This window comes from Lactuca serriola, chromosome 8 (genome assembly GCF_051521515.1).
Source record: "Lactuca serriola cultivar US96UC23 chromosome 8, Lser_US96UC23_V15, whole genome shotgun sequence".
Taxonomy (NCBI): Eukaryota; Viridiplantae; Streptophyta; class Magnoliopsida; order Asterales; family Asteraceae; genus Lactuca; species Lactuca serriola.
Genome location: NC_136415.1, coordinates 154,041,066 through 154,067,615, shown reverse-complemented (window position 1 = coordinate 154,067,615; position 26,550 = coordinate 154,041,066). Strand labels below are relative to the sequence as shown.

At 32.2% G+C, this 26,550-nt stretch overlaps 2 protein-coding genes across 5 annotated transcripts; one reads left to right on the top strand and one right to left on the bottom strand.

Annotated features, from left to right (window-relative positions):
• Positions 1 to 5,833: 5,833 nt before the first annotated feature.
• On the bottom strand, positions 5,834 to 8,474 carry LOC145065639 (root phototropism protein 2-like). The gene is made up of 5 exons (XM_079012670.1): positions 8,388 to 8,474; positions 8,200 to 8,269; positions 7,718 to 8,095; positions 6,864 to 7,598; positions 5,834 to 6,348 (listed from the first exon to the last, which is right to left on the bottom strand). The coding sequence occupies exons 1-5, from the start codon at positions 8,447 to 8,449 to the stop codon at positions 5,878 to 5,880; spliced, it is 1,716 nt and encodes a 571-aa protein (XP_078868796.1). The 5' UTR covers positions 8,450 to 8,474; the 3' UTR covers positions 5,834 to 5,877.
• Positions 7,541 to 25,956, top strand: LOC145065640 (uncharacterized). Of its 4 annotated transcripts, XM_079012671.1 has the most exons (6): positions 18,763 to 19,522; positions 19,603 to 19,687; positions 19,769 to 19,904; positions 20,008 to 20,423; positions 20,531 to 20,920; positions 21,027 to 21,386. In XM_079012671.1, exons 2-4 carry the CDS (start codon positions 19,641 to 19,643, stop codon positions 20,260 to 20,262), a joined length of 438 nt encoding a protein of 145 aa, XP_078868797.1. In that variant the 5' UTR covers positions 18,763 to 19,522; positions 19,603 to 19,640; the 3' UTR covers positions 20,263 to 20,423; positions 20,531 to 20,920; positions 21,027 to 21,386. The 4 variants fall into 4 exon arrangements, 2 of the variants coding, with proteins under 2 accessions (XP_078868797.1, XP_078868798.1); XM_079012672.1 differs by having other exon boundaries at positions 18,763 to 19,904; positions 20,008 to 20,204; positions 20,301 to 20,423; XR_013688500.1 differs by lacking the exons at positions 18,763 to 19,522; positions 19,603 to 19,687; positions 19,769 to 19,904; ... (1 more) ...; positions 20,531 to 20,920; positions 21,027 to 21,386 and adding exons at positions 7,541 to 7,677; positions 7,774 to 8,037; positions 15,655 to 15,775; positions 24,719 to 25,956.
• Positions 25,957 to 26,550: the final 594 nt, after the last annotated feature.

The window sequence follows — 26,550 nt, the reverse complement described above, 5'->3', positions numbered from 1 at the left end:
CTTATAATAATTAAACTTGTGTCCTAATACTCCTTGAATCTCTCAGCATAATGTATCTTTCATATAGCCACCTGTGATACAACAAACTGAGTGGGTCTGTAACGTCCCAAAATTCAAGACGAAAAATTTCTTTTAGTAAAACATTACTTTAAGCAAATTCATCATTTCAAAACATAAATAGAGTATTAGTTTCCAAAATACATATTCGTTATCAGAGTAAACATTCCCAGGCTGTCTAAACTATGGTGTGTGTCATGCGATCACCCCGAGCTCCATCATTCGCTACCGGAAGTACCTGAAACCAAAACTGAAAACCGTAATCACGAAGCTTAGTGAGTTCCCCACCCTACCACATACCATGCATAACCACATACTGTACATACTGGGCCACGCCCGCTAACCAGGGCCTCGCCCCTACCTCGGGCCTCGCCCGCTACAACGGCCCCGCCGCTCCAGGCCCCGCCTGGCTTCGAGCCCCGCTCGGATATAGATCTGTTTCACTTAGGCCTCGTTTGTCACAGGGCCTCGCCCACTAACATATAATAGCACGTAAACATATCACATCACATCACATAATCTAAACACATACTAATGGATCTTGTCCTAAGGCCTCGCCTATCTCTGGGCCCCGCCCTTGTCCTGCTACTGATGAGTCATGGAACCCCGTTCATACTCCTGCTGATAGTGAGGTACGGGCCCAACCCACCCTCACTCCTTCCCTAACTTGGGCCTCGCCCCTGCTCTGCTGCTACTGAGATGTGGAACACCATCCACACTCTGCTATTGGTGAGATACGACACCTCGCCCACACTCACCTCCCTACCAGGCATATACAAGTATCATACAAACAACAAGTATAAACTATCACACAAACCATTCCTTGGGCACCCGCCCTCTATCATTGGACCTCGTCCTGAATATCATACTAGCATACTGTGCCTAGGGCTAACCCCCAGGTCTTCTACTCATAACTACATGGGCTGGCATTGTGGCCGTAGACCCATTCATACAAAGGGAAACTCACCTGATACTGCTGAACTGCTGCTGCTAATCCCTTTGACCGCTACCTGACCACTGACTCCGAACTGCTGCTCCACTAGCTCCCCGAGCTACCAATATCAACATAACACTTAGTCTAACTAACCTTCAAAGGTCAACTAAGTCAACTCTTGCCAAAGTCAAAGTCCTGGTCAAAGTCAACCTCCCAGGTCAACCCTACTCGCCGAGTCACCCTATTGACTCGCCGAGCTCATATGTTCAGAGTCCTTCTATTCACAACTCGACTCGCCGAGTCAGTCCATGACTCGCCGAGTCTACCGATTACCGAGTCCTGACCTGTCCAACTCACCGAGTCTCCATTCGACTCATTGATTCGAGTCTCAACTCGAAGGGTTTGGGGTTTCGCGACCTGACTCGCCGAGTCCAAGAACAGACTCGCCGAGTCCAAGACAATCTTCATCCAACTCGCCAAGTTGTTCTTCCAACTTACCGAGTTCATGCCCAACTTCATCCGACTCGACGAGCTGTTCATCCCACTCGTCGAGTTCCTCCTCATCTTCAAGCTACTCGCCGAGTCCACTCAAAGGACTCGCCGAGTCCATCCGGTCCTTCATACATGCAGAGGACTTTTGAGTCATGCAGGGACTCAAATCTGTAGATCTACCCTTCCCAAGCCTATTCCTCACGTAAAGTTGCAAACTTTACGTGTAGAGAAGGAGATCTAAGCAAAATACACCATAAACTAGGGTTTAAGGCAAGGAGGCTCCATAATCAACTCAAGGGCTGCTACTTTATGCTTCTCAAGACCATAATGTGCTTAGATCTGAAGTAGCAACTTCAGATCTGGCTTCTAACTCAAAATAATAACATTATGGCTAAAAAGCCCCAACAACCACACATAGATCTAGGTGCAAAAAGGGTCCAGGAACTAGTTTATTACCTCCAAATGCTCAGAATGAACTCACAATCCCAGATCTATAGTCCCTTCTTGCTCCTCCAAGCTCCTTCTTCCTTCTCCAAGCTTTAATGCACCTTCCAAGGCAACAAATGGCTCAATCAAAGGATATGACAGCTAGGGTTTGGTATCCAGGGCTAAAGAGGCAGTAAGGAACACTAGGAAGAAGATTAGAACGTTTATATAGGCTCCAAGTCCCGAATTTAGGGTTTTCCACGCACAGACCAGACTCGCCGAGTCACCTTGGCCGACTCGCCGAGTCGGTCACTTACTCCTCGACCCGGATCCCGCTCGGACTCGCCGAGTTCCTCCTTGGACTCGCCGAGTCGCCCCTTAAAATTAAGGTTTTCTTTCCTTTCTTGGCCTTCAAAACTTTGGGTGTTACAGGGTCATGTTTGGAAACCTGGTGAGTACATAGAGTTTTCAACCCACAATAATATAATTATTATGTTTAATCATCAAAATATTAACCTAATTTTCCGTCCTCATTATCTTCTTTATTCTTAAGGATCTTCCCTAATAACCATATATTATTTATTTATTTATTTATTCCTAAGGATTGTCCTGAGGAATAGGCACGAAATCCATCGCTGCTAGGGTTTATCCAATAGACACTAAGTCCATAGCTGCCAATGTTATCTATTAGGCATTCAGTCCATAGCTTCCAATGTTCATTTATAAGGCACTAATTCCATATCTGCCAGGGTTTTTAGAGTACATCTGGTGAACACGTAGCTCAAAAACATCTACAGGTTGTGAACCTGTTAGTGTTCCACTAGACTGTCTAGAATAGTCTGTGGTCGTCATCTATACTCTTCTAGATGACTGGATCAACTTTAAAGTCAAAGCTTCTCACCATCTTTCACCCCTCATCATCTATATCATCTTTCATCTCTCATGATCCGTCTACCCATATTTTAACCAATATATTTATAGGTATAAAATACATATATAGTTTAAATCACATACAACATGTATTAATATTAAATACTTCATTTCTATGTGTAAGATGAAAGTAACTATGCACTCACTTGTTAAAGTGACGACTTGAAATTTGGGCAGCACTTCGCTTCTAGCAACTGTCTTTTCCTTTAACGTAACCTAGTGTCATTATCACTAAGTTTTAGTCTAATATTTATTGCAACCAATTATTAGTCTAGATTCATCATTAACTCAAAGTCTACTTCAAGATCTATCAAGTAAGGAACAACCAGATATGATCTTATCGGAGGTAGGGTCTCTTTGGTATATGAAGTATATTGTTTGGAAATCCCACTTTAAACACCTCACTAAATCACAACCTAGACATCATCCCCGTAAGTAGGTCAATCTGTATAACGACTTGGAATCATAGATAAATTTTGATTATATGTTCATAATAACAATAATGAACTTAAACATAAGTTATACTTAAAGTATGGTAAGCATAACTCACTTACAAGAGGGTTTAGCGAGGAACCGGGCTTTACACGGACATAACTTCTGAGCCGAAAACTCTTCTTCTCGAGGCCTTCTGGTGCTCCGGGACTCGCTACTAACACCTAGGAGGTTCTAGGGAAAGGCTTAGAGGGTTTGGGGGTGTTTGGGAGAGAAATAGGTGAAGAGGTGTGGAGAAATGAATGAAAAACGCCTTCTACTTATAGGCTGTCAGCACCAAGTATGTGGGGCATAAGCAAAGGGTATGATGAGCATACTCATGCCCAGTGTCGCCATCTCGTGCAAAGCCGTGGGGAAGAAGTAGTGGCTCAGATCATGCCATATGTCACTCGTTTGTTTAGTCCAAAAATTAATTATCTTCTAAAATCCGTAACTTTCCCATACAAGCTCCGTTTTTGACGTTCTCTATATCCGCACGTAGGTAGCGACATGATCTACAACTTTCGTTTAGACTGCGTCGGCTAATTTTGACTTTATTTTTAAAGTTATATTTTAATAGACTTAGACGGTTAAAGTCTGTTAAAAATTAATAACTTTGTCATCTGACGTTCGTTTTCGACTGTCTTTATATTGTTGGGCACCTATCAATGAGATCTTCAATTCTCTTTCAAGTTGTGTCGGCTAAAAATCGATCGAATTAAAATTCGATTTCCGATTTGTGTATTGCTACGCTAAATTTTAGAAAATTCATAACTTCCTCAAATGAAGTCAGATTTGGACGTTCTTTATACGCACGATATCGGTTTATCATCTACTATGACTTTCGTTTAGGTCGCTTAGGCTAAAAAGTATTTCGTCAAAAACTCACTTTTTACGATATGCGGAGTAGTACCGGTTTAATCGCAAAACTTTGACGGGTCATAACTTCTTCGTTAAAAGTCAGATTTCAACGTTCTTTATTTGTACGTAATCCTTGTGATATATACCATAACTTTGGTTAAGATTGTTTATTCTAAATAATCTTTATCAAAAAGTCATTTTTAACGCTTATTATCTCTAAATTGGTTAGCCCGAATCTGCGGGCGTAACAGTAAAGGTTGGAGGTCCAAACACTTAACCACTGAATGAAGATTTTGGTTATGTTCTTATTTCACAGAATTCCTATACATAAATACATTCGGTTTGGTTTAGGGTTTACGCAGTTTCTTATATTTACAAAACCAAACCCAATCGTATTTTTTCGGTTTTAAGAAATATAAACCCAAAACCGACGGTTAGGGTTTGGTTTCGGTTTTTTGGTTTCTTTGGTTTTTTTTTGGCTTTTTGATTTTCGGGTTCGGTTTTGCTCACTTCTAGTATGTAGTTATCATATAAGACAAAATAACAAAATACTAACTTATAATTTGAATAATGTATCTATGTGTCTTATTTATTTTTATTTTTAGGAAATCATTATGGTTAATTAATCAATATTAACCATTAACCAAAGCCTTTAACCGACGAAAACCATGAACCATAATCAATACTAATCATAACCAATGGATACCGAAATGATTTAACCAATTGTAAAGGTTATAGTTCCGTTTTAGCTAATAACTGAATCAAACCACCCTATACACACCCATGGGTTTTGGTATGCAAAAATATGGATCATTTGATGTCGTCGACTCGTCGTATAAGATAGTTGGATGCAGAGAATTTAATGATAAGTATGTGAAAGATAGTTGCAAAAGAAACAGGTGGTCAGAAGATTAGTTCTAGTTAATTGCTAGAACTTGATTACATGAATATATAGTTGTTCAAAAAAAAGTTTGATACCATATTAGGATTTTGGAAAAATCATTATATTTGGTGAATTGTGGATCGATCCTTTTAAATAATACAACAATATAAATGAAAAGGATAAAATACAAAACAAACTTCCTAAGTTATCTAACATACAAAATCGTTTCCTAAATTTATGGATCTTGAAGTATCGGTCCTATTGTATCATCTTCTCCAATATATGTGAGAGAATAAATTTAACTATAGTGTATTTGTTATCCGTATAAAAAGTGATACCAATAGGAACAAAAGTTGGTTCTTCATATTCTAATCATCATTGAGGTTATAGTATTCATTTCTTCAGAGTTCTCAAGAGTCATTTTAAAAGACATACCACAATGATGGCTAGAATATGAGGATCCAACTTGTGTTCCGGTCATCATTATGGTATTATGAATATAGCAAAAACCTTAAGCAATCACATTACATAATGAAATCAAGAGTGCAAGGTTTTTAATGAATTTCTTATGTTAAATAGATGTGATTGCTTTAAGTTTGAATTATATAAGTACTTCTCTTCCTTTTTAAATTAAGTAGTTTCCAACTTCTGCAAAAAAAAAAAATAATAATAATAATAATAAGTACGAAAAGATACACATTAATACACTACAACATGATATTACAAAATTAGAAAATACTTAGTGTTTTAACCACGCAAATTGCCATAGATAAACCTCATTCAACAACGAAAGTAATTTATAATTCAAAATATGACTTTACATTTACGATATAGAAAATCTTCTCTTACGAAGCTGTTTATGATTTATTCCATCATCGATATTCGAAGTGTCTTTTGATCCATTTTTAAAAGGGTTTAATTTTCCCAAAGTCTTCGAAACTGATAAGAAAAGTGTAGGCTTCTTCATTTTCTTCGGTTTACTAGATGTCGCACCTACTTGATTCTTTTGCATATCCGATATGTACATCTTCATTTTGAATAATTCAGATCTTAATTTTTCATTTTCTTTCGCTAATAACACATCTGATTGTACCTGAAGTCTCATGCTTTGGGCGATAGGTGTGCTTTGCCCACTTCTTATTTCTAATTGATCATAATAAAGCGTGTGCAAAACTATTTGCAGTGGAAGTCTTTTGTTTTGTGAAGAGTGTACCCTTGCTTCAATGGATAATTTTAATGGATCCATTGCACTGCAAACTTTCTCTCGCTCGATTTCATCCAAGTTCGGATGAGCCTGAAAATTATAAAATAAAGTTTATTAAAAGTTATTTTAAAATATGAAACTATGGTTTTTCATACTTAAACATTTAATATTTTATAAAAAGGTTCATACTTATTTTTTTCTTCTATTTATTCAAATCAATCATAGTATTTTTAAATATTTTTAAAAATTATTTAGAGTAAATAACTGAAATCGTCCTTGTGGTTTGGTTAGAATTGCACGTTTGATCCCTAACTTTTTTTTTTGCACTCGGATCGTTCATGTGGTTTGATTTTGTTGTGTTTTTCGTCTCTTTGGTTTGATTTTGTTTCATTTTTCGTCCCTTACATACATAAAGTTAGGGACCAAACATGCAACTTTTACCAAACCATAGGGACGAAAAACACAACAAAATCAAACTACAATCCAAGTGAAAAAAAAAAATTAGGGACCAAACGTGCAATTTTGACCAAACCATAGGACAATTCATTAATTTACTTAATTATTTATTATAAAAAATATTTTGTGTGTCTTGGCACGAAAGTTACGTGGAGGTATCTATCAATGGCGCGGTAGAGATCATCATCCACTTGCCGAGCATTTTTCGGCATCAAATTAGCAATTCCATTGAACTTTGAAACGCTCAATTCAGCAGTTCTGGCGATTGCAGCGAGATACGCGTCAACAGTCTTCGCCACGCTAAACATCGCCGGCGACGGAGTCGTCTTAAATTCCCCGTAGTTAAATACCTTCACACTCTTCTCCTTCTCCACGAATCCGGTCACGATCCTCCGTACACTCTCCATATCACACAATCGCTCCCCGTCAAACGTGTATGACAGGGCGACTAGATCGTCGACGGTTACTTGATCTAGGATGACTGATATCCGATTCTCGATCTGCTTCTTGCAATTATCATTGGTTTCGAGAAAAATCGCAGTCCGGAGGAGGCAACATAGGAAGCTGATTGAGAAAACAACTTGTTGATTTTCGATAGGGAATAGTGCGACGATTGATTCTACGAGCTCTCGTTGATTGATTATGGACGTGGAGGAGTGATTGGATACCGGAGATTTTATGCCGTTGATGGAATGGTCACGCATGAGGTCCGGCAACGATCTCTTAGCGTAGGTTGTGATTGCATCGGCGATTGTGAATGCCTTGGCGCTGCGTGATTTCATCGAATCGATGAATTTTTGAAAGAAGGTTATGTCGACGATTGATAGTTCTTCTGTCCACCAATTCGGAGGTGAACGACTAGGAAAATTGGCTTCGTCACAAGCCTGCAAGATAACAATGATTCAACCGCATTTTTCAGTCGAATTCAGTCCGATTCAACTTTTCTGGATTCGCATTTTCGAGGTATTTAGCACGAAATTAAGATCCAATTTATTAAATATACCTTAGCGCTGGCAACTTCCACACATTGGTTAACGATATTGAGTTGTTGGGATACAGGAAGAAGATTTTCACATGATTTTAAAACAGTAATGGCGCCGGAGAAGCTCTTTAAGGCTACTTCGGCGAGGAAGCCATATGTCCGGCTGGCAAGGTTGCCGTCGCAGTACTCATCAGTCATTTGAAGGTACTCTGCAGCACAGTGGAGAGCTGCGACATTATTTACAGTGATTTCAAAATTAACACCATAGCAAAACCTTGCTACTTTCTCAAAGATCTCAGCTCCTCCAGGGATATCGGAGAGATCTATCCTCCCCAAATCAGGTACTTCCGATTCTACAACTAAGTTTCGTATGTGGTTACTCTTTGCTACCAACATTAACTGCCATTATCCATGATTAATTAGTTAATACATACACACAAACTCACAAACTCACGAAGACACAAAGTCATTGTTGGATTTTAGAAATTGGTCTTAGATTATACCTTGTGAAGGGGGAATTTTGCTTCACCAACTTGAACCAATATGTCGGATGGGATATGGTTAGGGAAAATCCTGAAACAATAGAAAGAAGTAAATAAGTTTTATATAGATTAAGTTAAAAGATAATAGCAAACAATTCTGGTTATGGGTGTTTAGTAGATTTAATTAGTTGTTGATGGATGATGATTACCCCTGTCCAGTTCTGTTCGTCTCAAGAGAAGGCCTCTCTGTGTTCTTGACCTGAGTCGCCATTTCTGCAATTTGTTAACGAAAGAAAGTTGCTAGATTATGGTGGTGATCTCTTAGTCTGCTTTGGTTATATAGATGTAGAAATAATATATTATAAAAAAGGTGGTGCATGTTTTTGCATTCACAATTAGAGGTAGTCATAAGTAAAAGAGAACAGATTACGTCGCTTAATAAGATACCACACGATGACAAATAAACAATAAAAACGATCATTGAAAACTAGGTACCCTGAACATGTACATTAACATTCCCTTTTCATCTTTTCCTTCATCCAACTTTATGCCTCGTTCCCGAATTTAACAAAAAAAAAAAAGAGTAAATTACACGAATGGTCCCTATGGTTTGAGGTAATTTGCGCGCTTCGTCCCTAACTTATTTTTTTAACTCGGAAAGTCCCTACTGTTTGTTTTTGTTGCACGCTTGGTCCCTACTGTTTGTTTTTGTTACGCGCTTGGTCCTTACTGTTTGTTTTTGTTATGCGATTGGTCCCTCTCTTACCTAAAAAGAATATTATTTAAATAGGAAAAAATTATGGGATAAGTAAGGTACGGTGAGGGGGGTTGGGGTTGGGGTGTGTTTATTTAAAAATTTTAAAAAATCAAGGGCAAAATAGTTTTTTTAGGTAAGAGAAGGACCAAGCGTGTAACAAAAACAAATAGTAGGGACCTTCCGAGTTAAAAAAATAAGTTAGGGACTAAACGCGCAAATTACCCTAAACCATAGGGACCATTCGTGTAATTTACTCAAAAAAAAAAAAAGAGAAAATAAAGTCACGAGAGAAAAGAAAAGAAAGGAAAGAAAAATAAAATTTTCTTTTGTGTTCCCGAGTTGGAGAGAAGTGGAAGGAAAATGAATTATTTTGTTCTATTTTCTTCCACTTCCCTCCTTTAATGAAACTCGGGAACACCAATTTCTTATATTTTTTTCTCATTTCAACCCATTTCCTTTCCTTTCTCTTGTTAAGTTGAACTCGAGAACGGGGTGTTAGGAGAGAATTGTGGAGAGAATGGCTGTATCAAAATTTACCAATTTCCGTGGCTTAAAACTCCATTCCCCTTTATACGTTTATTTCTCCAACTTTTTTCACTTTAATTTGTAATTTAGACATTTAGTTTTTATATACTTCCCTTGGTTAGATAATGGAGTTCCAACATTTAGATGTGAAGGAGAAGTCTGTAACGTTGCTTGTTTTGACATATTTGTACTTGATTTATATGCCAATACGTTTTTATTTAGACGGACAACACCTTTGAATTTGTCTGGAAAAAAATTGTTATAAGAAATGCAGAAACTATTAATACTTTTTTTTAATATTATATGAAGATTAATATTGTTAAAGAGATGATATAAAAATGACGATGAAAGAATTTTTATTTTATATATTTAAAAGAAGGGAAATCTTCAGAATAGTCCCAATATTTACGGAAAAGTCCCAAGATTTATGGAAAAGTCCCAAGAATTTTTTAATATTATATGAAGATTAATATTAATACTTTAGTCCCAAGATTTTTTTTTGAACGAAAAAGTCTCGAAAACCGGCAAAAATTTGCAGTTTGACCCTTTTTGACCGGTTGAAACCGGTACCAAATTAATTTGGGACTATTTCGTAAACTAATCTGAAATATTGGGACTTTTCTGTAAACAAAAAATATTATGATTTTTCTGTAAACAAAAATATTAGGACTTTTCAACAAACAAAACCCTTATTATTATTATTATTATTATAATTATTATTATTATCATTATTATTATTATTATTATATATAAAAATACTTTTTTTGAACTTGTTATTATTAATATTGTTACTAATACATATAAATGTATTTAAATGAAAAAAATAATATTAATGACATTGTTTAAGGGTAGAGGTGGAAGTGATGTTGATGTTTTTAACATTGAAATCATGAATGTTTGCTTGTATATTTTTACTTTGTATATGGTCATTTCACATTTGTTGTTATTGTTTTTAATTCGGAATAATAATACTTAACAATTTAAAAGAAAATTGTGTATTTGTAAAATTGTTTATAAATAGTTTAAGCTAGAAGATTTCTCGCTTTGTATATAAAAATGATTAAAGTAGAATGATTATTTTCCAAATCCAACAGATCCACTACAAACATCTACATAGGTAGCCCATATATCAAAATTCAAAAATATTAATTACAATATCTTGTTTAATAAAAAATAATAGGACATGTTTTTTGGATTAATACTTTTGATTAATACTTTTGAATTATTCCTATTACTTTTTATTAAACAAAATATTGTAATTAATACTTTTGAATTTTGATATGGGTTACCTATGCAGATGTTTGTAGTGGATTTGTTGGATTTGGAAAGTAATTCTTCAACCGTAAACAATTTTATATACAAAGTGAGAAACTCTACTACCTTAAACTATTAATATGCAACTTCTTTCAAATTGTTAAGTATTAATATTCTGAATTGAAAACAATAATAACAAATATGAAATGACCATATACAAAGTAAAAATATACAAGTAGACATTCACGATTTCAATACTAAAAGCATCACAATCTCCTCCACATCCACCCTTAAACAATGTCATTAATATTATTTTTTCATTTAATGCATTTATATGTATTAGTAACAATATTAATAATAAAAATTTCAAAAAATGGTATTCTTATTTATATTTTTAATAATAATAATAATAATAATAAGGGTTCTGTTTGTAGAAAAGTCCTAATATTTTTGTTTACAAAAAAGTCCCAATATTTTTTGTTTACAGAAAAGTCCTAATATTTTGGATTAGTTTACGAAATAGTCCCAAATTAATTTGGTACTGGTTTCAACCGGTCAAAAAGGGTCAAACTGCAAATTTTTGACGGTTTTCAGGACTTTCTCTTAAAAGAAGCATAAAAAGTGTAAAAACAATTAAATAGTTTACCGTTTTCCTTCATTTTTAAAACATTTGATGTCGATGAAGTTGTATTGATTGATTCGGTCATACTTTTTTTGGGTATCCAAGTATATCTTTCTTTTTTTTTTTTCTTTTTTCTCTAGCTTGAACATGATAGATGTTCCTATTTGAATCTGCATAAGCATATATATATATATATATATATATATATATATATATATATATATATATATATATATAAGATAGTTATAATTGAGATTAATCATTAATAATATTGATAAACAAAGTCGTAAAATATATAATGAACGTACCGTTAACACCTGGGTTAATAACATTTGTAGAAGATCGAATTTGACCGTCTAATGTAGTGTACAAAGGTATATGTTTTGTATTATCCAGATCGAAATTATTTAATTTTAGGGTTATTGTCATTGTAGCCCAACGATGTTTAGTATATTAGTTTAAAAGGTCCCTCATGATTTTTTTTGTCTTTTAGGGGTACATACTTGTGTTTTACTGTTTCAAAAGGTCATTATCAAAAATATGAAGGGGTCACCCGGTGAACCCCTTCCTAATCATCAGTTTTGATATGCCACGTGGCATTTGGTCAACTGAAATGGTCCATGTAGCGCCCATATGTTATCCACGTGGATTTTTCCTATTAAAACTAAACCTTTAAAACTCTCTATCTTTCATAGAAATTCAAAACTCTTTCTCTTTCACCTAAGTTAAATTAAGGATCAACAAACGCTATAAACACTTGAAGAACCTCTACCTTTTTTTCTTTGTACGCAATAGAATCGAACTCCAAGCTCTACTATGTCGGTGGTGAAAAATCTAAAAGCCATTGTTCTCTCCTGTTGCTTCCTTGATAGCATCTTCATACTATCTTCGTTCTCCCTTAAAATCAACAAATCGAACACCAAATTCACCCGAAACAAAACCAGATTTGCAACCCTGGCTCTCAATAGGCTTGCTAGACAGGTCTTCCTTTTCATCACCATCATTATCTGGTAAAGGAGCATCTCTGATAAAGGAGCAGACTCTCGATTCTTCTCAACGTCCTTGAAGGTAGCCTCGAAGGCAGCTTTAGCCGTTGTGTCTTTCTGAGCTTCGCTTTTTATTTTTTCCTCTTATGCTTGCTTCATCCATATTGGCTTCACCACAACCAAGTTACGATCAACCATATATACCCAAACCACAAATCACGATCTTGCTATCATAATCAACGAATCGATCAATAACAACCAATAACGAGTTCTGATATAGATAGAATTGACAAAATCAAACATATCCTAAAGTCCTAAATCAAAACCAAAATATAGAATCGACAAAATCAAACATATCCTAAAGTCCTAAATCAAACCAAAATCATATTCTGTTACGAGAAATAATTGATTGAAGTTTACCATGTAGAAACACTTGAGCGATTTCTTTGAACGAGAGATAAGGGGCAAAGAGCTAAGGCAAAGTCATGGCGGGACTATCAGAGCCGGAGTGGAGAACATGGAGTAATGGAGGTAACATGTCGAGAACGCCAAGTGCGATTTGGTCATCTAGAGCAGAGTTAGCAACATGATCTTGTGTCTTTGGGAATCTGCCTCTGAAAATGTGGATATCGATTTCAGAGGATTGAGAAGATGAATAACAAAATAGACCAGTGTCCGACAATAGGTGAGGAGTAGTGGAACACGAATCAACGACATCGATTACCATAGAATCCTCCGATGTTGACGATCCATCTGGAGATAACATGAACATTGATAATGATAATGGAAGAGGAAGTGTCAGGATAATGAACTTTAAACAACGTGGGAAACAAGCCCTAAAACGGGCGAGGCTATCATTGAGTCGACTCATTAGTGACTCTATGTTGACTCACCGGGTTATATGTATTCACTAACCTGCTTACTTGGCAAGTGACTAGGCAGGAATACCGGCTAAAATGGGTAAAGGGACATTTTCAGACGGTAAAACACAAGTACGTGCCCCTCAAATGTAAAAAATAGTCACGAGGGACCATTTAATCCAATATACGAAAGTTTGTTGGGCCACAATGACAATAACCCTTAATTTTATCTTCTTATTAGTCTTAATAACATCAATGTTAATGCTTACAATCTGAAATATAAGAAAATTTTAAGTTTATAAAAAAAGATGATATGTTCAAATTTATTGTAAACATTTAAGGATGAATACATGTGAAAAATCTAAAAATATAGATTGCCATTAAAAGGCTATAAAATCTTATAAATTAAATGTAAAAAAATATTTATGTATGTGTTCTGTTAGTAAATATTTTGATTTTGAAATACTTGTTTAAATAAAATTAAAAAAATGGGGCCATTTATAGGGGCCATTTTTATAAATTCATTTTCATAACAGGAGTAAAAAATTAATATTTCTTTGATATTTTTTTGGTGTTATTATTTAACCGTGTAAATGGTACATATATGAAAGTGAAATTATATAAATTGCCCTTGATTTTTAAAAATGACAAATAAAGTTATATTATCAATTATAATTTGGTATATTTGTAAAAATATAATATTAATTACAATAGTTTTTTAAAAATATTAAAAGGTAATCTCACTTAAATTATTATGGTTTATTAGGCATATAAGTAAAAATACATTGCTATTAGGCGATAAAAAAACACAAATTATGAGTTTTTAATGATAATATTTTTTGTTTGTGCCCCTTTATAAATTTTGTCCAAAAAAATGAACAACATAGAACCTGCAAAAAGATGAACTTTAAGAGAATAACATAATTTTAGTTTAAAATAATGGGACATTTTATGTAAGGGTATAACATAATATTAGTTTAAAATACAGGGGCAATTTATGCAAATAGATGAACTTTAAGAAAACTTCATAATGATTAATTAATGAAGTATACCATGGCTGTATCTTATCAACGTTATTAAGTATGATGAATGATGAATTAGAAGAAAATCATCGGTTATTCAAGGAGTTCAAGATCAAATCGAAAATCGATTTGAAGAAAAGATGGCAATAACGTTACATGTAGTGATTTCTTCTGAGCTTTCTTCGATATTCAATACAATTTCTTAAAAGACCAAATAATGATACTTATGGTACAATTAGGAAGAATCAACGATAGGGAAGAATCAATCTTGCACAGTGGCTCGCATAGTCGGTCGTGATTTTTATGTTACGTGGGAGAAGTTGTTTGGTACGATTAAATTGATGAACTCCTATTAACCTCCGATGAAAAACACGTAAGAAATTAGGTTTTCTTTTTTAGGAGAAGATGAAAATAGTGTATTGTGAAATGCTTTCCACAATATTCTTTCAGTATATATGCTTTGATTAAGTATGATTTTTGAATCGCTGAATTATCTCCCATATTTTTGTAAAATTTTGATTCCCGCTTTTATAATTTTAGTTTAATTCCATTAATGGGTTATAATTCACATTGAATATTAATTATTTTGTATATATATATATCTTGATGTTATTCTCTAATTAGATTTAGATATGAAATGAGATTTGCAAATCTCTTTAATTCCTGATTATCACTGGTGTTTCTAACTTAGATCTGAATTCTATTAAATGGCATAAAGGTAAAATCCCCTGAATGTCTACACTATTTTCATGTGTCTTGTACTGATATGTGGCTTTATTCTCATTTAACTTGTCCTGTTTGTCGTACTGATGCTATTCCTTCATCGCAGATTTTGTTTCAGTTTTTGGATTCTGATTAAGAACATATAGAGGTTAGACATGAAGTTTCTAATACTGTTTAGATACAGAATTGTGGATGCATAATGTTTTAGTGATTTTTTATTTATCCAAGAGGAATGTTGAATTCTCTTAATTCATACATGATGACAACTAAAAAGATAAATGTTTAGATTTGGTCAAATGTTACATTTTGATGATTTATGAGAATTAAACAGTTTTGATAGTTTAATAAAGACCTCTTGATGTGCATTAGGGTTCATATTTGTCAAAAACATGGATTTAGGTATCTGCAAATAGGAAACATATAAACTTACATAAAGTGATTAGAATTGGTGGAAATTTTTAGAGAAAAGTAATATTTATATTTAAAATAAATATATTTTACTATGTAGTTAGTGTAAAAGTGAAAGTACATTACCTATAATGAGAGTTTGCCATAATTTTCATATACTTTGGCACAGTTCTGCTATAGTTTAAAATGGAAGTTTGCCATATGAATGTTTTTTTGACATTTTAGGTAAATAACTTATTTTAAATTTGTACATGTACTCATCAAATGTTGTATGTTTTTTCAATTTTCTTGTAACCTTTTTTTTATTATGGTTTATCAGGATTAGGATGTTGTAAGGAAGCAGCAGGTGAAGGCAGTAACAACACTTGTGTATGGTGGTTAACCCAAAAAAATACATTGCCTCTAAGCCATTCACCAGGTCAACAACAGAGGATGCTAAGGTAATTTTTTTAGTCATCTTAAAACTACATTGATGTGTCTGTAAACAAATAAATAGGATATGAAACATATAAAATTACATAAATGCATTATTTAACCTCTTTTCCAGATCATCTACCAAACACAATGTTTAAAAGTGAACACCATAAAAACCCATACTACCAAACACAATGTTTGAATAGTGAACACCATAAAAACACACACCATCAAACACAATGTCTAATTACGATCATAACTCAAAAAGGAGTCTTTAATTAAGAAAGAGATTAGGGAAAATAAACCAAGAACTATCAATGTATGAATAGTGAACATCATGAAAACCAATACTATCAAGGAAAATAAACCAAGAACTATCAATGTCTAAATAGTGAACACCATGAAAACCAATATTGTCAAAGACAATCCAAAAAAAAAAAAATTCAAGAATATTGTTGATTCAAAAAGGACAATCTGAAATCATTTTTCAAGCTTTGGTATCAAGAGACCTGTGTTGCCATCCACCTTGGAATTCAATCGAGGTACTTTGGTGGACGAATTCACATTATCATACTCATCAACATCAATGGAATCTCCAACGTTTCGTTTTTTTACCATTGGTGGCGAATTAAACTTGAAAGGACTTGTAGCTTCAAATTTGTCAGGATGGGAAGGGGTCAAATTATCACCGGTTTGTGAGATCGCATCCTTAAATCGAAAACATGAAATAGCTTTAGTAATAGATTTTTTTTTATAAAAAAAATAACTTTTTAAAAAAGATTTATATAAAATTAAGTAATGTAGATTTACAATATAACCTTTAATGACTTTGTTTCGTGAGATGCGATTTATGTATCATCAACATTTGCAGAATTACCTATCTGTTTCAGAAGTTTTAATATTTATATAATTTGTGGAATTAAGTTTTTTTTTTCCATGGAGATTTACAAATAATTACTGAAGATCATTATATAAAAGTATGCATCATAAAAACTAATAGTATAAACAAATAAAATAATTATATAAATACCTCAACCGCTAACTTTTTTTTCCAAAGCATTGATAATGTTATTATCAAGCGTATAGTCAAGTATCCCAAACTGAATGTAGTTATTGGAGACGTTAAAAATATTGACATCTACTTTGAATGCCAACTTTTTATGCTCCAAACATTTAAGGTCATAAGGATACAATCTTGGATTATCCCCAACCTAGAAAAATGTGTTATATAATATTGTTATGGCTAAAAACACATTAATATAAAAAAAATCGAACAAATAAAAGCAATTAATAAAACAAATATTATAATTATGTTATACCTGTTTAATTTTCGCTATGAGATCACTTGCGCGTTTTTTTGACGAGTTTATAAGCATCTCTATCAAACAAAGTTAGTGTGATTGTTCCGGAATCATCGTGGACACGAATAGGTATCTTTATACCTATAAAAATTTCTCACATAAATAAATATTAAATATGTTTAATGTTTAATAATGTATTTAAGTTGCCGATTTGCAATATTTTTAAATGTAAACAACCTTGGAGCATAAGATATTTGCTTGTCTATACACTTATCATTATAGCAATCATAAACCACATTTGCATCACCACTTTCTGGACCGCTGAACACATTCCTTGCATCAACTTTCTTTCCACAGTTTGTACACGCATCATAATACCAATCAATATCCTGTCGAATTCCACAAATGGTTCCAACAATGATGAATTTCCCGACCTAAAAGAATGTAGAATACAAAAAGATCATTAAAATCAATACAATTATAATATTCATCAGTTAGAAAATAAATACTATTAAAATGACTAAATTATTCACATACCTCTTGTGGTTAGCAAATCGACAACATTTTTAACATTGTGTTTCTTCAAAAAGTCATCATATTCAGAATATGATTGAGAGGTATCAACAGTCAAAGAAGAAGAAGGGTTTTGAAGTCCTCGTAGACCAACCAAGCTGTTTTTTTTATTAAGGAGATTAATAATAAAATTAATAAAATTAATAAAATTATTAAAATAAACAAAAAAACAATGAATCGTTAAAAAAGTTTGTTACCTATCCGTGAACGTAACAATATCGGGAAGATCAGAATTTATGAGCATCCGAGTGTGGTCAAGATGACTGATAACAGAAGGTAGTCCTAACGAAACAAAATAAACGACTCAAAAGAATGATTAATATAAAAGACTAAAATAAGGTTGATTTGTATAAAAATGTACCGTTATAGACATTAATTTTGCAAATTGCAATAAAACAATCACACAACCAACTTGTTTATGAGCTTCAACATAAGAAATTAATTGGTATGCAGTATCTCCGAACAATGTCACGTTAACCTGCAAACCTCTACAAAAATAATAATGGCTAAATGAATATATAATACAAACATAACACATGCAAAGTTTAAAGTAATGAATATAATATAATAATATAAGAAATAATATAAGAAAAGTGATGGTTACTCTAAGTTTCCGATTTGTAAAGGTAGCCTATGTCTGGATTTGTTGACATCATGTGAATCAAGCATTCCTAATGAAACAACTTCACCAATAACATCTAAATGAAGATAATACAATATGTCAAAATGATGTAAACTTAAAGAATTAAATATAATATACAATGGAGAAGAGAGGAAAAATTACCAATTGACTCATTAGAGGTAGTTGATGCAAGGATAATTCTTTCAAACGAAACACAAGAAAATCCGTATGTTGTTTTGGATTGAAAGTGTAGACACTTATTCATAGTTGTTCTTCCATGCAAGTTTAACTTGTTTTTTACATCACTTATTTTAAAAGTGTATCTGTTAGGAGCGATAGTAGGGGCTCGGATGTAAACAACTTGATCTTCTTTCAGTTTTGATTCAAACCTTTGAAAATCTCTTGGATAGACACTTGCTCGGATTTTAGTACACTATGCACATAGGTTAAGAATATTATATTGATGGATGAGATGGTAAAATCTGAAATTCAAAAAACATTATTCAAAATCATTTTAACCAATTTCTATTAATTTAAATACAACTATTTAACATTATATAATATTCTTAACCTATGTGCATAGTGTACTAAAATCCGAGCAAGTGTCTATCGAAGATATTTTCAAAGGTTTAAATCAAAACTGAAAGAAGATCAAGCTGTTTACATCCGATCCCCTACTATCGCTCCTAACAGATACACTTTTAAAATAAGTGATGTAAAGGACAAGTTAAACTTGCATGGAAGAACAACTATGAATAAGTGTCTACACTTTCAATCCAAAACAACATACGAATTTTCTAGTGTTTCGTTTGAAAGAATTATCTCTGCATCAACTACCTCTAATGAGTCAATTGATAATTTTTCCTCTCTTCTCCATTGTATATTATATTTAATTCTTTAAGTTTACATCATTTTGACATATTGTATTATCTTCATCTAGATGTTATTGGTGAAGTTGTTTCATTAGGAATGCTTGATTCACGTGATGTCAACCAATCCAGACATAGGCTACCTTTACAAATCCGAAACTTAGAGTAACCATCACTTTTCTTATATATTTCTTATATTATTATATTATATTTCATTACTTTAAACTTTGCATGTGTTATGTTTGTATTATATATTCATTTAGCCATTATTATTTTTGCAGAGGTTTGCAGGATAACGTGACATTGTTTGGAGATATTGCATACCAATTAATTTCTTATGTTGAAGCTCATAAACAAGTTGGTTGTGTGATTGTTCTATTGTAGTTTGCAAAATTCATGTCTATAACGGTACATTTTTTATAAAAATCAACCTTATTTTAGGCTTTTATATTAATCATTCTTTTGAGTCTTTTATTTTGTTTTGTTAGGACTACCTTCTGTTAACAGTCATTTTGACCACACTCGGATGCTCATAAATTCTGATCTTCCCGATATTGTTACGTTCACGGATAGGTAACAAACTTTTTTAATGATTCATTGTTTTTTGTTTATTTTATTAATTTTATTATTAATCTCCTTAATAAAAAAAAACAGCTTGGTTGGTCTACGAGGACTTCAAAACCCTTCTTCTTCTTTGACTGTTGATACCTCTCAATCATATTCTGAATATGATGACTTTTTGAAGAAACACAATGTTAAAAATGTTGTCGATTTGCTAGAACCACAAGAGGTATGTGAATAATTTAGTCATTTTAATAGTATTTATTTTCTAACTGATGAATATTATAATTGTATTGATTTTAATGATCTTTTTGTATTCTACATTCTTTTAGGTCGGGAAATTCATCATTGTTGGAACCATTTGTGGAATTCGACAGGATATTGATTGGTACTATGATGCGTGTACAAACTGTGGAAAGAAAGTTGATGCAAGGAATGTGTTCAGCGGTCCAGAAAGTGGTGATGCAAATGTGGTTTATGATTGCTATAATGATAAGTGTATAGACAAGCAAATATCTTATGCTCCAAGGTTGTTTACATTTAAAAATATTGCAAATCGGCAACTTAAATACATTATTAAACATTAAACATATTTAATATTTATTTATGTGAGAAATTTTTATAGGTATAAAGATACCTATTCGTGTCCACGATGATTCCGGAACAATCACACTAACTTTGTTTGATAGAGATGCTTATAAACTCGTCAAAAAAACGCGCAAGTGATCTTATAGAGAAAATTAAACAGGTATAACATAATTATAATATTTGTTTTATTAATTGCTTTTATTTGTTCGATTTTTTTATATTAATGTGTTTTTAGCCATAACAATATTATATAACACATTTTTCTAGGTTGGGGATAATCCAAGATCGTATCCTTATGACCTTAAATGTTTGGAGCATAAAAAGTTGGCATTCAAAGTAGATGTCAATATTTTTAACGTCTTCAATAACTACATTCAGTTTGGGATACTTGGCTATACGCTTGATAATAACATTATCAATGCTTTGGAAAATAAGTTAGCGGTTGAGGTATTTATATAATTATTTTATTTGTTTATACTATTAGTTTTTATGATGCATACTTTTATATAATGATCTTCAGTAATTATTTGTAAGTCTCCATGGAAAAAAAGCTTAATTCCACAAATTATATAAATATTAAAACTTCTGAAACAGGTAGGTAATTCTGCAAATGTTGATGATACATAAATGGCATCTCACGAAACGAAGTCATTAAAGGTTATATTGTAAATCTACATTTCTTAATTTTATATAAATCTTTTTTAAAAAGTTATTTTTTTTTAAAAAAAATATTACTAAAGCTATTTCATGTTTTCGATTTAAGGATGCGATCTCACAAACCGGTGATAATTTGACCCCTTCCCATCCTGACAAATTTGAAGCTACAAGTCCTTTCAAGTTTAATTCGCCACCAATGGTAAAAAAAAAACGAAACGTTGGAGATTCCATTGATGTTGATGAGTATGATAATGTGAATTCGTCCACCAAAGTACCTCGATTGAATTCCAAGGTGGATGGCAACACAGGTCTCTTGATACCAAAGCTTGAAAAATGATTTCAGATTGTCGTTTTTGAATCAAGAATATTCTTGAATTTGTTTTTTTTGGATTGTCTTTGACAGTATTGGTTTTCATGGTGTTCAGTATTCAAAAATTGATAGTTCTTGGTTTATTTTCCCTGCTAATCTCTTTCTTAAGTAAAGACTCCTTTTTGAGTTATGATTATAACTAGATTATGACCCGCGTAAAACGCGGGGAACTTATAAAAAATACATATAAAGTTATAAAAAGCCGAAACAATAAAAAAAATATAAAGTAACGTAAAGAGAATTCATATTATTGATTATATTTAAATGTCTAAAAAATAAAACGAAATTTCTAATTATATATAATCGTTGAAGGACCTCTTTGTAGACAATATTTTTTGTTTTATTGGTTGGACGGCCTTCATCGTTACATATGAGTACCTTCAAGCCTTTTTTACTTGTCACGCAAGAAACAACTATATATTACTGACTATGAGTGAATACGGGTCTACGGAAATTCCATTCCAACAATTGATAATGGTTGTCATTGACTCTTGTTAATGGTCATAGAAAAACAAACAACTACTGAGAATTGCCTCCGCTGAAAACGGAAGGGAATTCTTTTATCAGATGGAGTTAACTTCATGCGAGGTATATAAGTAGTCTCATTGAAGAATCTACCGGCTATAATTCGTGCCTCAATTACATGTTTTCCAAGTCTAATTATTTGTAACCTAGTACCATTTTATAGACATGTGGTTTGGTCAACATTACGAAGCAACATGACAGGAACACTTGTTTTTAGTGTAAGTTTATGGTTGAGAATTCCAGATGCCTAAAAAGCATTCAATATATTCAGAGAGTACACTGATTCTTCAAAACAATATGCTAACTCTGTCTCACATAAAGAATCCAAAAATAAGTTTTCCCTTCATCTTTCATCAATCCTAACATGTAGTCATTGATAGCATCGACTTCTTCATTTGTAGGGACCAAAATAGTTTTATCTTGAAAATATGATGGATCATCAAGATGCTTTTGAAAAGACGGATAAATGGTCAATTCAACTGAAAAAATATGGTCACCTGTAGAGCGAATGATAACGTCCTCTGGAAAGTCAACTTCAGCTTCACTATCATTAGGACCACCAATATTACCTTCAGTAATTTAAAGAATCCATTCAAAAAATGATTGTCTCATCAAATCATTAGTTGGACAACGAAATTGAAGCCTCATGTTATTGTTAAACGTAAAACTGTATATTCACGCCATAATGTGATGGTGTTTTTAGAGCACTGGATGAAGAAGGTGCATGCACTAAAGAACAATTGTATATATCAAACACTCAATACGAAATTTAAGGGAAAAAATAGTTATACAAATTAAACATTATAGTCATTTAAGCATTGAAAACATAGATAATACTTAAATATGAATTTTGCCATTTTTGTTGTAAGACATTGGTGTGGTTGGTGAAGAGCTGATGGGTAAAATATTACTAACATAACTTTTAGATTTTTTTCTTTCTCGAAGCATATGAAATGTCACTCATTTCAATACGTTTGATTAGGGGTGGCAAATCGTGCTATCGTTTCGTGTTTCTGTCTGACACGACACGACACGACAATGTTTTATGTAACACGGATACGATACGACACAATGTCGTGTTTTTTTAACTAACACAAAAACGAACGAACTAAAAAACGATAAACACGACACGATAAATAAAACATATACTAAAAAAATAGTTTATTTAATGAATACTTTATCAAATATAACACGACAAACACGAAAAACACGATATAGAACTACTAAATCGTGTCAATTTCGTGTCGAATTTTGAACAAGAACACGACATCATGTTTTTTACAGTTAACACGAACACGAATTCAAATTTTAGTTTCATCCCAATTTCGTTTCGTATCGTGTATTTTTGTCGTATCGTGTCATAAATTGCCACACCTACGTTTGATTTGGTTTGTGTTCTTGGTTATATATATATATATATATATATATATATATATATATATATATATATATATAGAGAGAGAGAGAGAGAGAGAGAGAGAGATAGAGAGAGAGAGAGTTAGGTTCAAATGTTTTTACTATCTATTGTGTGCCTGTATGATTGATTCTGGACCAATCATTTTAGTTATTTTAAGAAAGTATTTAATGCATATTAAATGCTGAAGATGTAATTAATATGTATTATATCTTCAACATGTAATATGCATTAATTACTTTCTTAAAATAACTAAAATGATTGGTCCAGAATCAGTCATACATGCACACAATAGATAGTGAAAACAAAATAACCTAACCCTATATATATATATATATATATATATATATATATATATATATATATATATATATATATATATACACTGATATTGATGATTTCTAAACCTTTAAATAAGAGAATTAAATATTAGAAGAGTTTAAATTAGGTAAAAAATAAATTTATACAATTATGAAGGGAATAAGTACAGTATACAAATAGATTGGGAATACATGCATGCACTAAAGAAGAATAATATATATCAAACAATAAATACGATATTAAAGGAAAAAATCACTTATACAAATTAAACATTATAGACATATATGTATTAAAAAATTAATGATAACACTTAATATATTGGGAAATTAAAATTGATGTTATATGATTTAAGATGTGGGTGTAAATATAATATTAAAGAAATTAAGAATAATTTACTCTGATTGTTTATTTGTGAAAGTGACGACCTTGACGAAATAAATGTGGATTGCACATTCGGGTGTATGATGTTATTTTGTTGCCATATGCAAACGATGTATATTTACACAAATAAAATTTAAATTTCATTTTGACGTATAAAAGAAGGTGAAATACCATATGTAATAAAAAAAAGTGGTGTTGGAAATGAAATTTGTAAACTTACCATATTTGAAGACGTGTGATAAGATACGTGACAAACATGTTGACACCAATATATATATATATCGATTTGTATGTGTCAACATGATACAAGTACCATGTTACAATGATCAACAATTTATGTCCTATATGATAAAAGAAAAACATTGTAATTTAGTATTCAAATGACTTAACCGATAATACATTAAACATGCATAGATTTTAAGTAAGCTTGTAGGCATACGATATATGCTATGTTCATGCACAATAATAATGTACATAAAATAAATGCTACAAAATCAAATCATGGATGAAAGTAAAAGAAACATAATATTCATTAACACAAAATAATTCAATAATATGAAATTGTCATAAATAACACGAATAACATCGTGTTCAAACCAAATAACATCTAAACCAAATTTCAAAAACATGTAAAAGACTTGACCAAAAAATCCATAAACCAACAATTAAAAGTGCAACACACAAAAGATTAAAATGAAAATGTCAGTAAACATCTTTAAGATGAAATGTAAAATGTTGATGGGTGGCTTCATATTACCCTAACTTTTCCATTTTTGGGATCTTCAAGGTAGCGGAAACAACACCGCCTTTCGAAGAAGACCACTCCAATGAGTCAGTGGTGGCAACAATCTCAATAGGGCGCTTCCCGGCACTGGATGATGGTGTTAAAGCTTAGAGATCAACAACCTCGAGATTGTCATCATGGACCTAAACAATATTTTCTTGTATAGAAGACATAAGAGGATAAAAGTCGGATCAAAATAAATTATAAAAAACATAACATATTTGCATAAATACATGAAAATCATGAATTAAATTGAAATATACTTTTGACTTTTACATTTTTGTGATATTAAGCCATTAAGCTATTGTTGTGATATTAATCCATTATGTTTCTGTTCTTGGAGTCATTGAGGTGTATTAGAAAAATGGAATGATATAAAGGAAAAGATCAACTGGAAAAAAAAGAATGTGAGTAAATTGAACATATGTGAAAAGAAAATAAAAAGGTGCTACTAAACCTGAAGTTACGAAAAGATCTATGATTCTAGGTTTGCTGAAACAAACAAAAATACAAATAAAAGTTAGTATTTTTATAGATCTTGTTTCTAGATCTATTGAAATGAAATAAATACAAAAAAGATTAGTTTTCAGATCTGATTAAATGAGCTTTAGTTCCAATCCATGAGGTACTTCATAATCTAAGAACCACTAAAATAAATTTGAATCAACAAAATAAAACAAAAATAGTTTGGAAAATCCGCTGCAAAAAAACTATTACCAACGGTTATTAAAAAAAATTAATTTTACACAACAAAACAAATGATAGAGAGGCCAAAGACGATGCAAAATCCTCAAATAAGGATTGGAATTGCAATTCAAATCTTTTTAGGACCAAAACCAAAAAAAATGGTTAAACTCAGGGATAGAAAAGTTGTGAAATTATTCTTGATTACCATATTTTTTTGGCTCCTATTATGTGTAATGAGTTGGTTTTTTACTCCAAGCAACCACAAATTGCTTTCACCACATGATAATTTATCGTTATCTTTGAGGAAAATAAAGGGTATCTGTCAAATTAAAGATGTCGATACTTTGTATTTGATCCTTAAACCATTCAACAACTTGTTCTTTTAATAAATCAATTGTTTTGGGTGTGTTCCAATAGCCACGTATGCATATTACATTTTCGATAAATATAAGCTATACCAGTAAACACATTTTAGCATATTCAAGTATTTGTATAAAATTTAAAGTGTTAGGAATAAATAAATTTCATCAGAAAAATTCAAACATAGACCAAATTTCATAAAAAGTGAATTGAATGTCAATTTGTTCATGTATGTGAATATAATTTCACTCATACGTTCAATCAAACACCTTGTATGCATTTTCACAATCATCAACTCTCGTATCCTTCTTATCATTTTCTTATTACAAGGTACAAAACATTTAATCAAATGAAATTTCAATGGCAATTTGAAGCAACTTCATATGAAGAGATATAATTCAATCATTTGTGCAAGGTGTAACTCAATGAATAGACAATTGTATGTTTCTTTTTATAAAGAATGAAAGTAGAATTTAAGAAGGAAAATAAAGATTAAGCACCTGACAACATCAAAGATTATAAAGTTTTGAAGATTGAACACCCACCAACATGTATCTGGGATGAAATTGACTAAATAGGAAAAACACATAGACACATAATATAGATTTTATAGTTTACAAAAGAAAAAAGAAGATACGCAAAGAAAGTAAAAAAATAAATAATTAAATAAAAATAAAAAAATAAACTCACCGGTTGTGCTATCTATTGAAGCGTAAACGATGAACATACGAAGAAGAGCAGGAAAAGAAGCCTAAACTTATGGTTAAAACCCTTCCAAAGAAGCAATC

What these genes read in the sequence shown, in the direction of transcription:
- LOC145065639 (XM_079012670.1), bottom strand. Translation starts at nt 8,449, where the DNA reads ATGGCGACTCAGGTCAAGAACACAGAGAGGCCTTCTCTTGAGACGAAC. An exon ending in CAAAATTCCCCCTTCACAAG is followed by an intron (nt 8,096 to 8,199) that starts GTATAATCTAAG and finishes GGATAATGGCAG; the next exon opens with TTAATGTTGGTAGCAAAGAG. An exon ending in CCATTGATAGATACCTCCAC is followed by an intron (nt 6,349 to 6,863) that starts GTAACTTTCGTG and finishes TATAATTTTCAG; the next exon opens with GCTCATCCGAACTTGGATGA.
- LOC145065640 (XM_079012671.1), top strand. Translation starts at nt 19,641, where the DNA reads ATGCTCATAAATTCTGATCTTCCCGATATTGTTACGTTCACGGATAG. An exon ending in ATTGTTACGTTCACGGATAG is followed by an intron (nt 19,688 to 19,768) that starts GTAACAAACTTT and finishes AAAAAAAAACAG; the next exon opens with CTTGGTTGGTCTACGAGGAC. An exon ending in ATTTGCTAGAACCACAAGAG is followed by an intron (nt 19,905 to 20,007) that starts GTATGTGAATAA and finishes ACATTCTTTTAG; the next exon opens with GTCGGGAAATTCATCATTGT.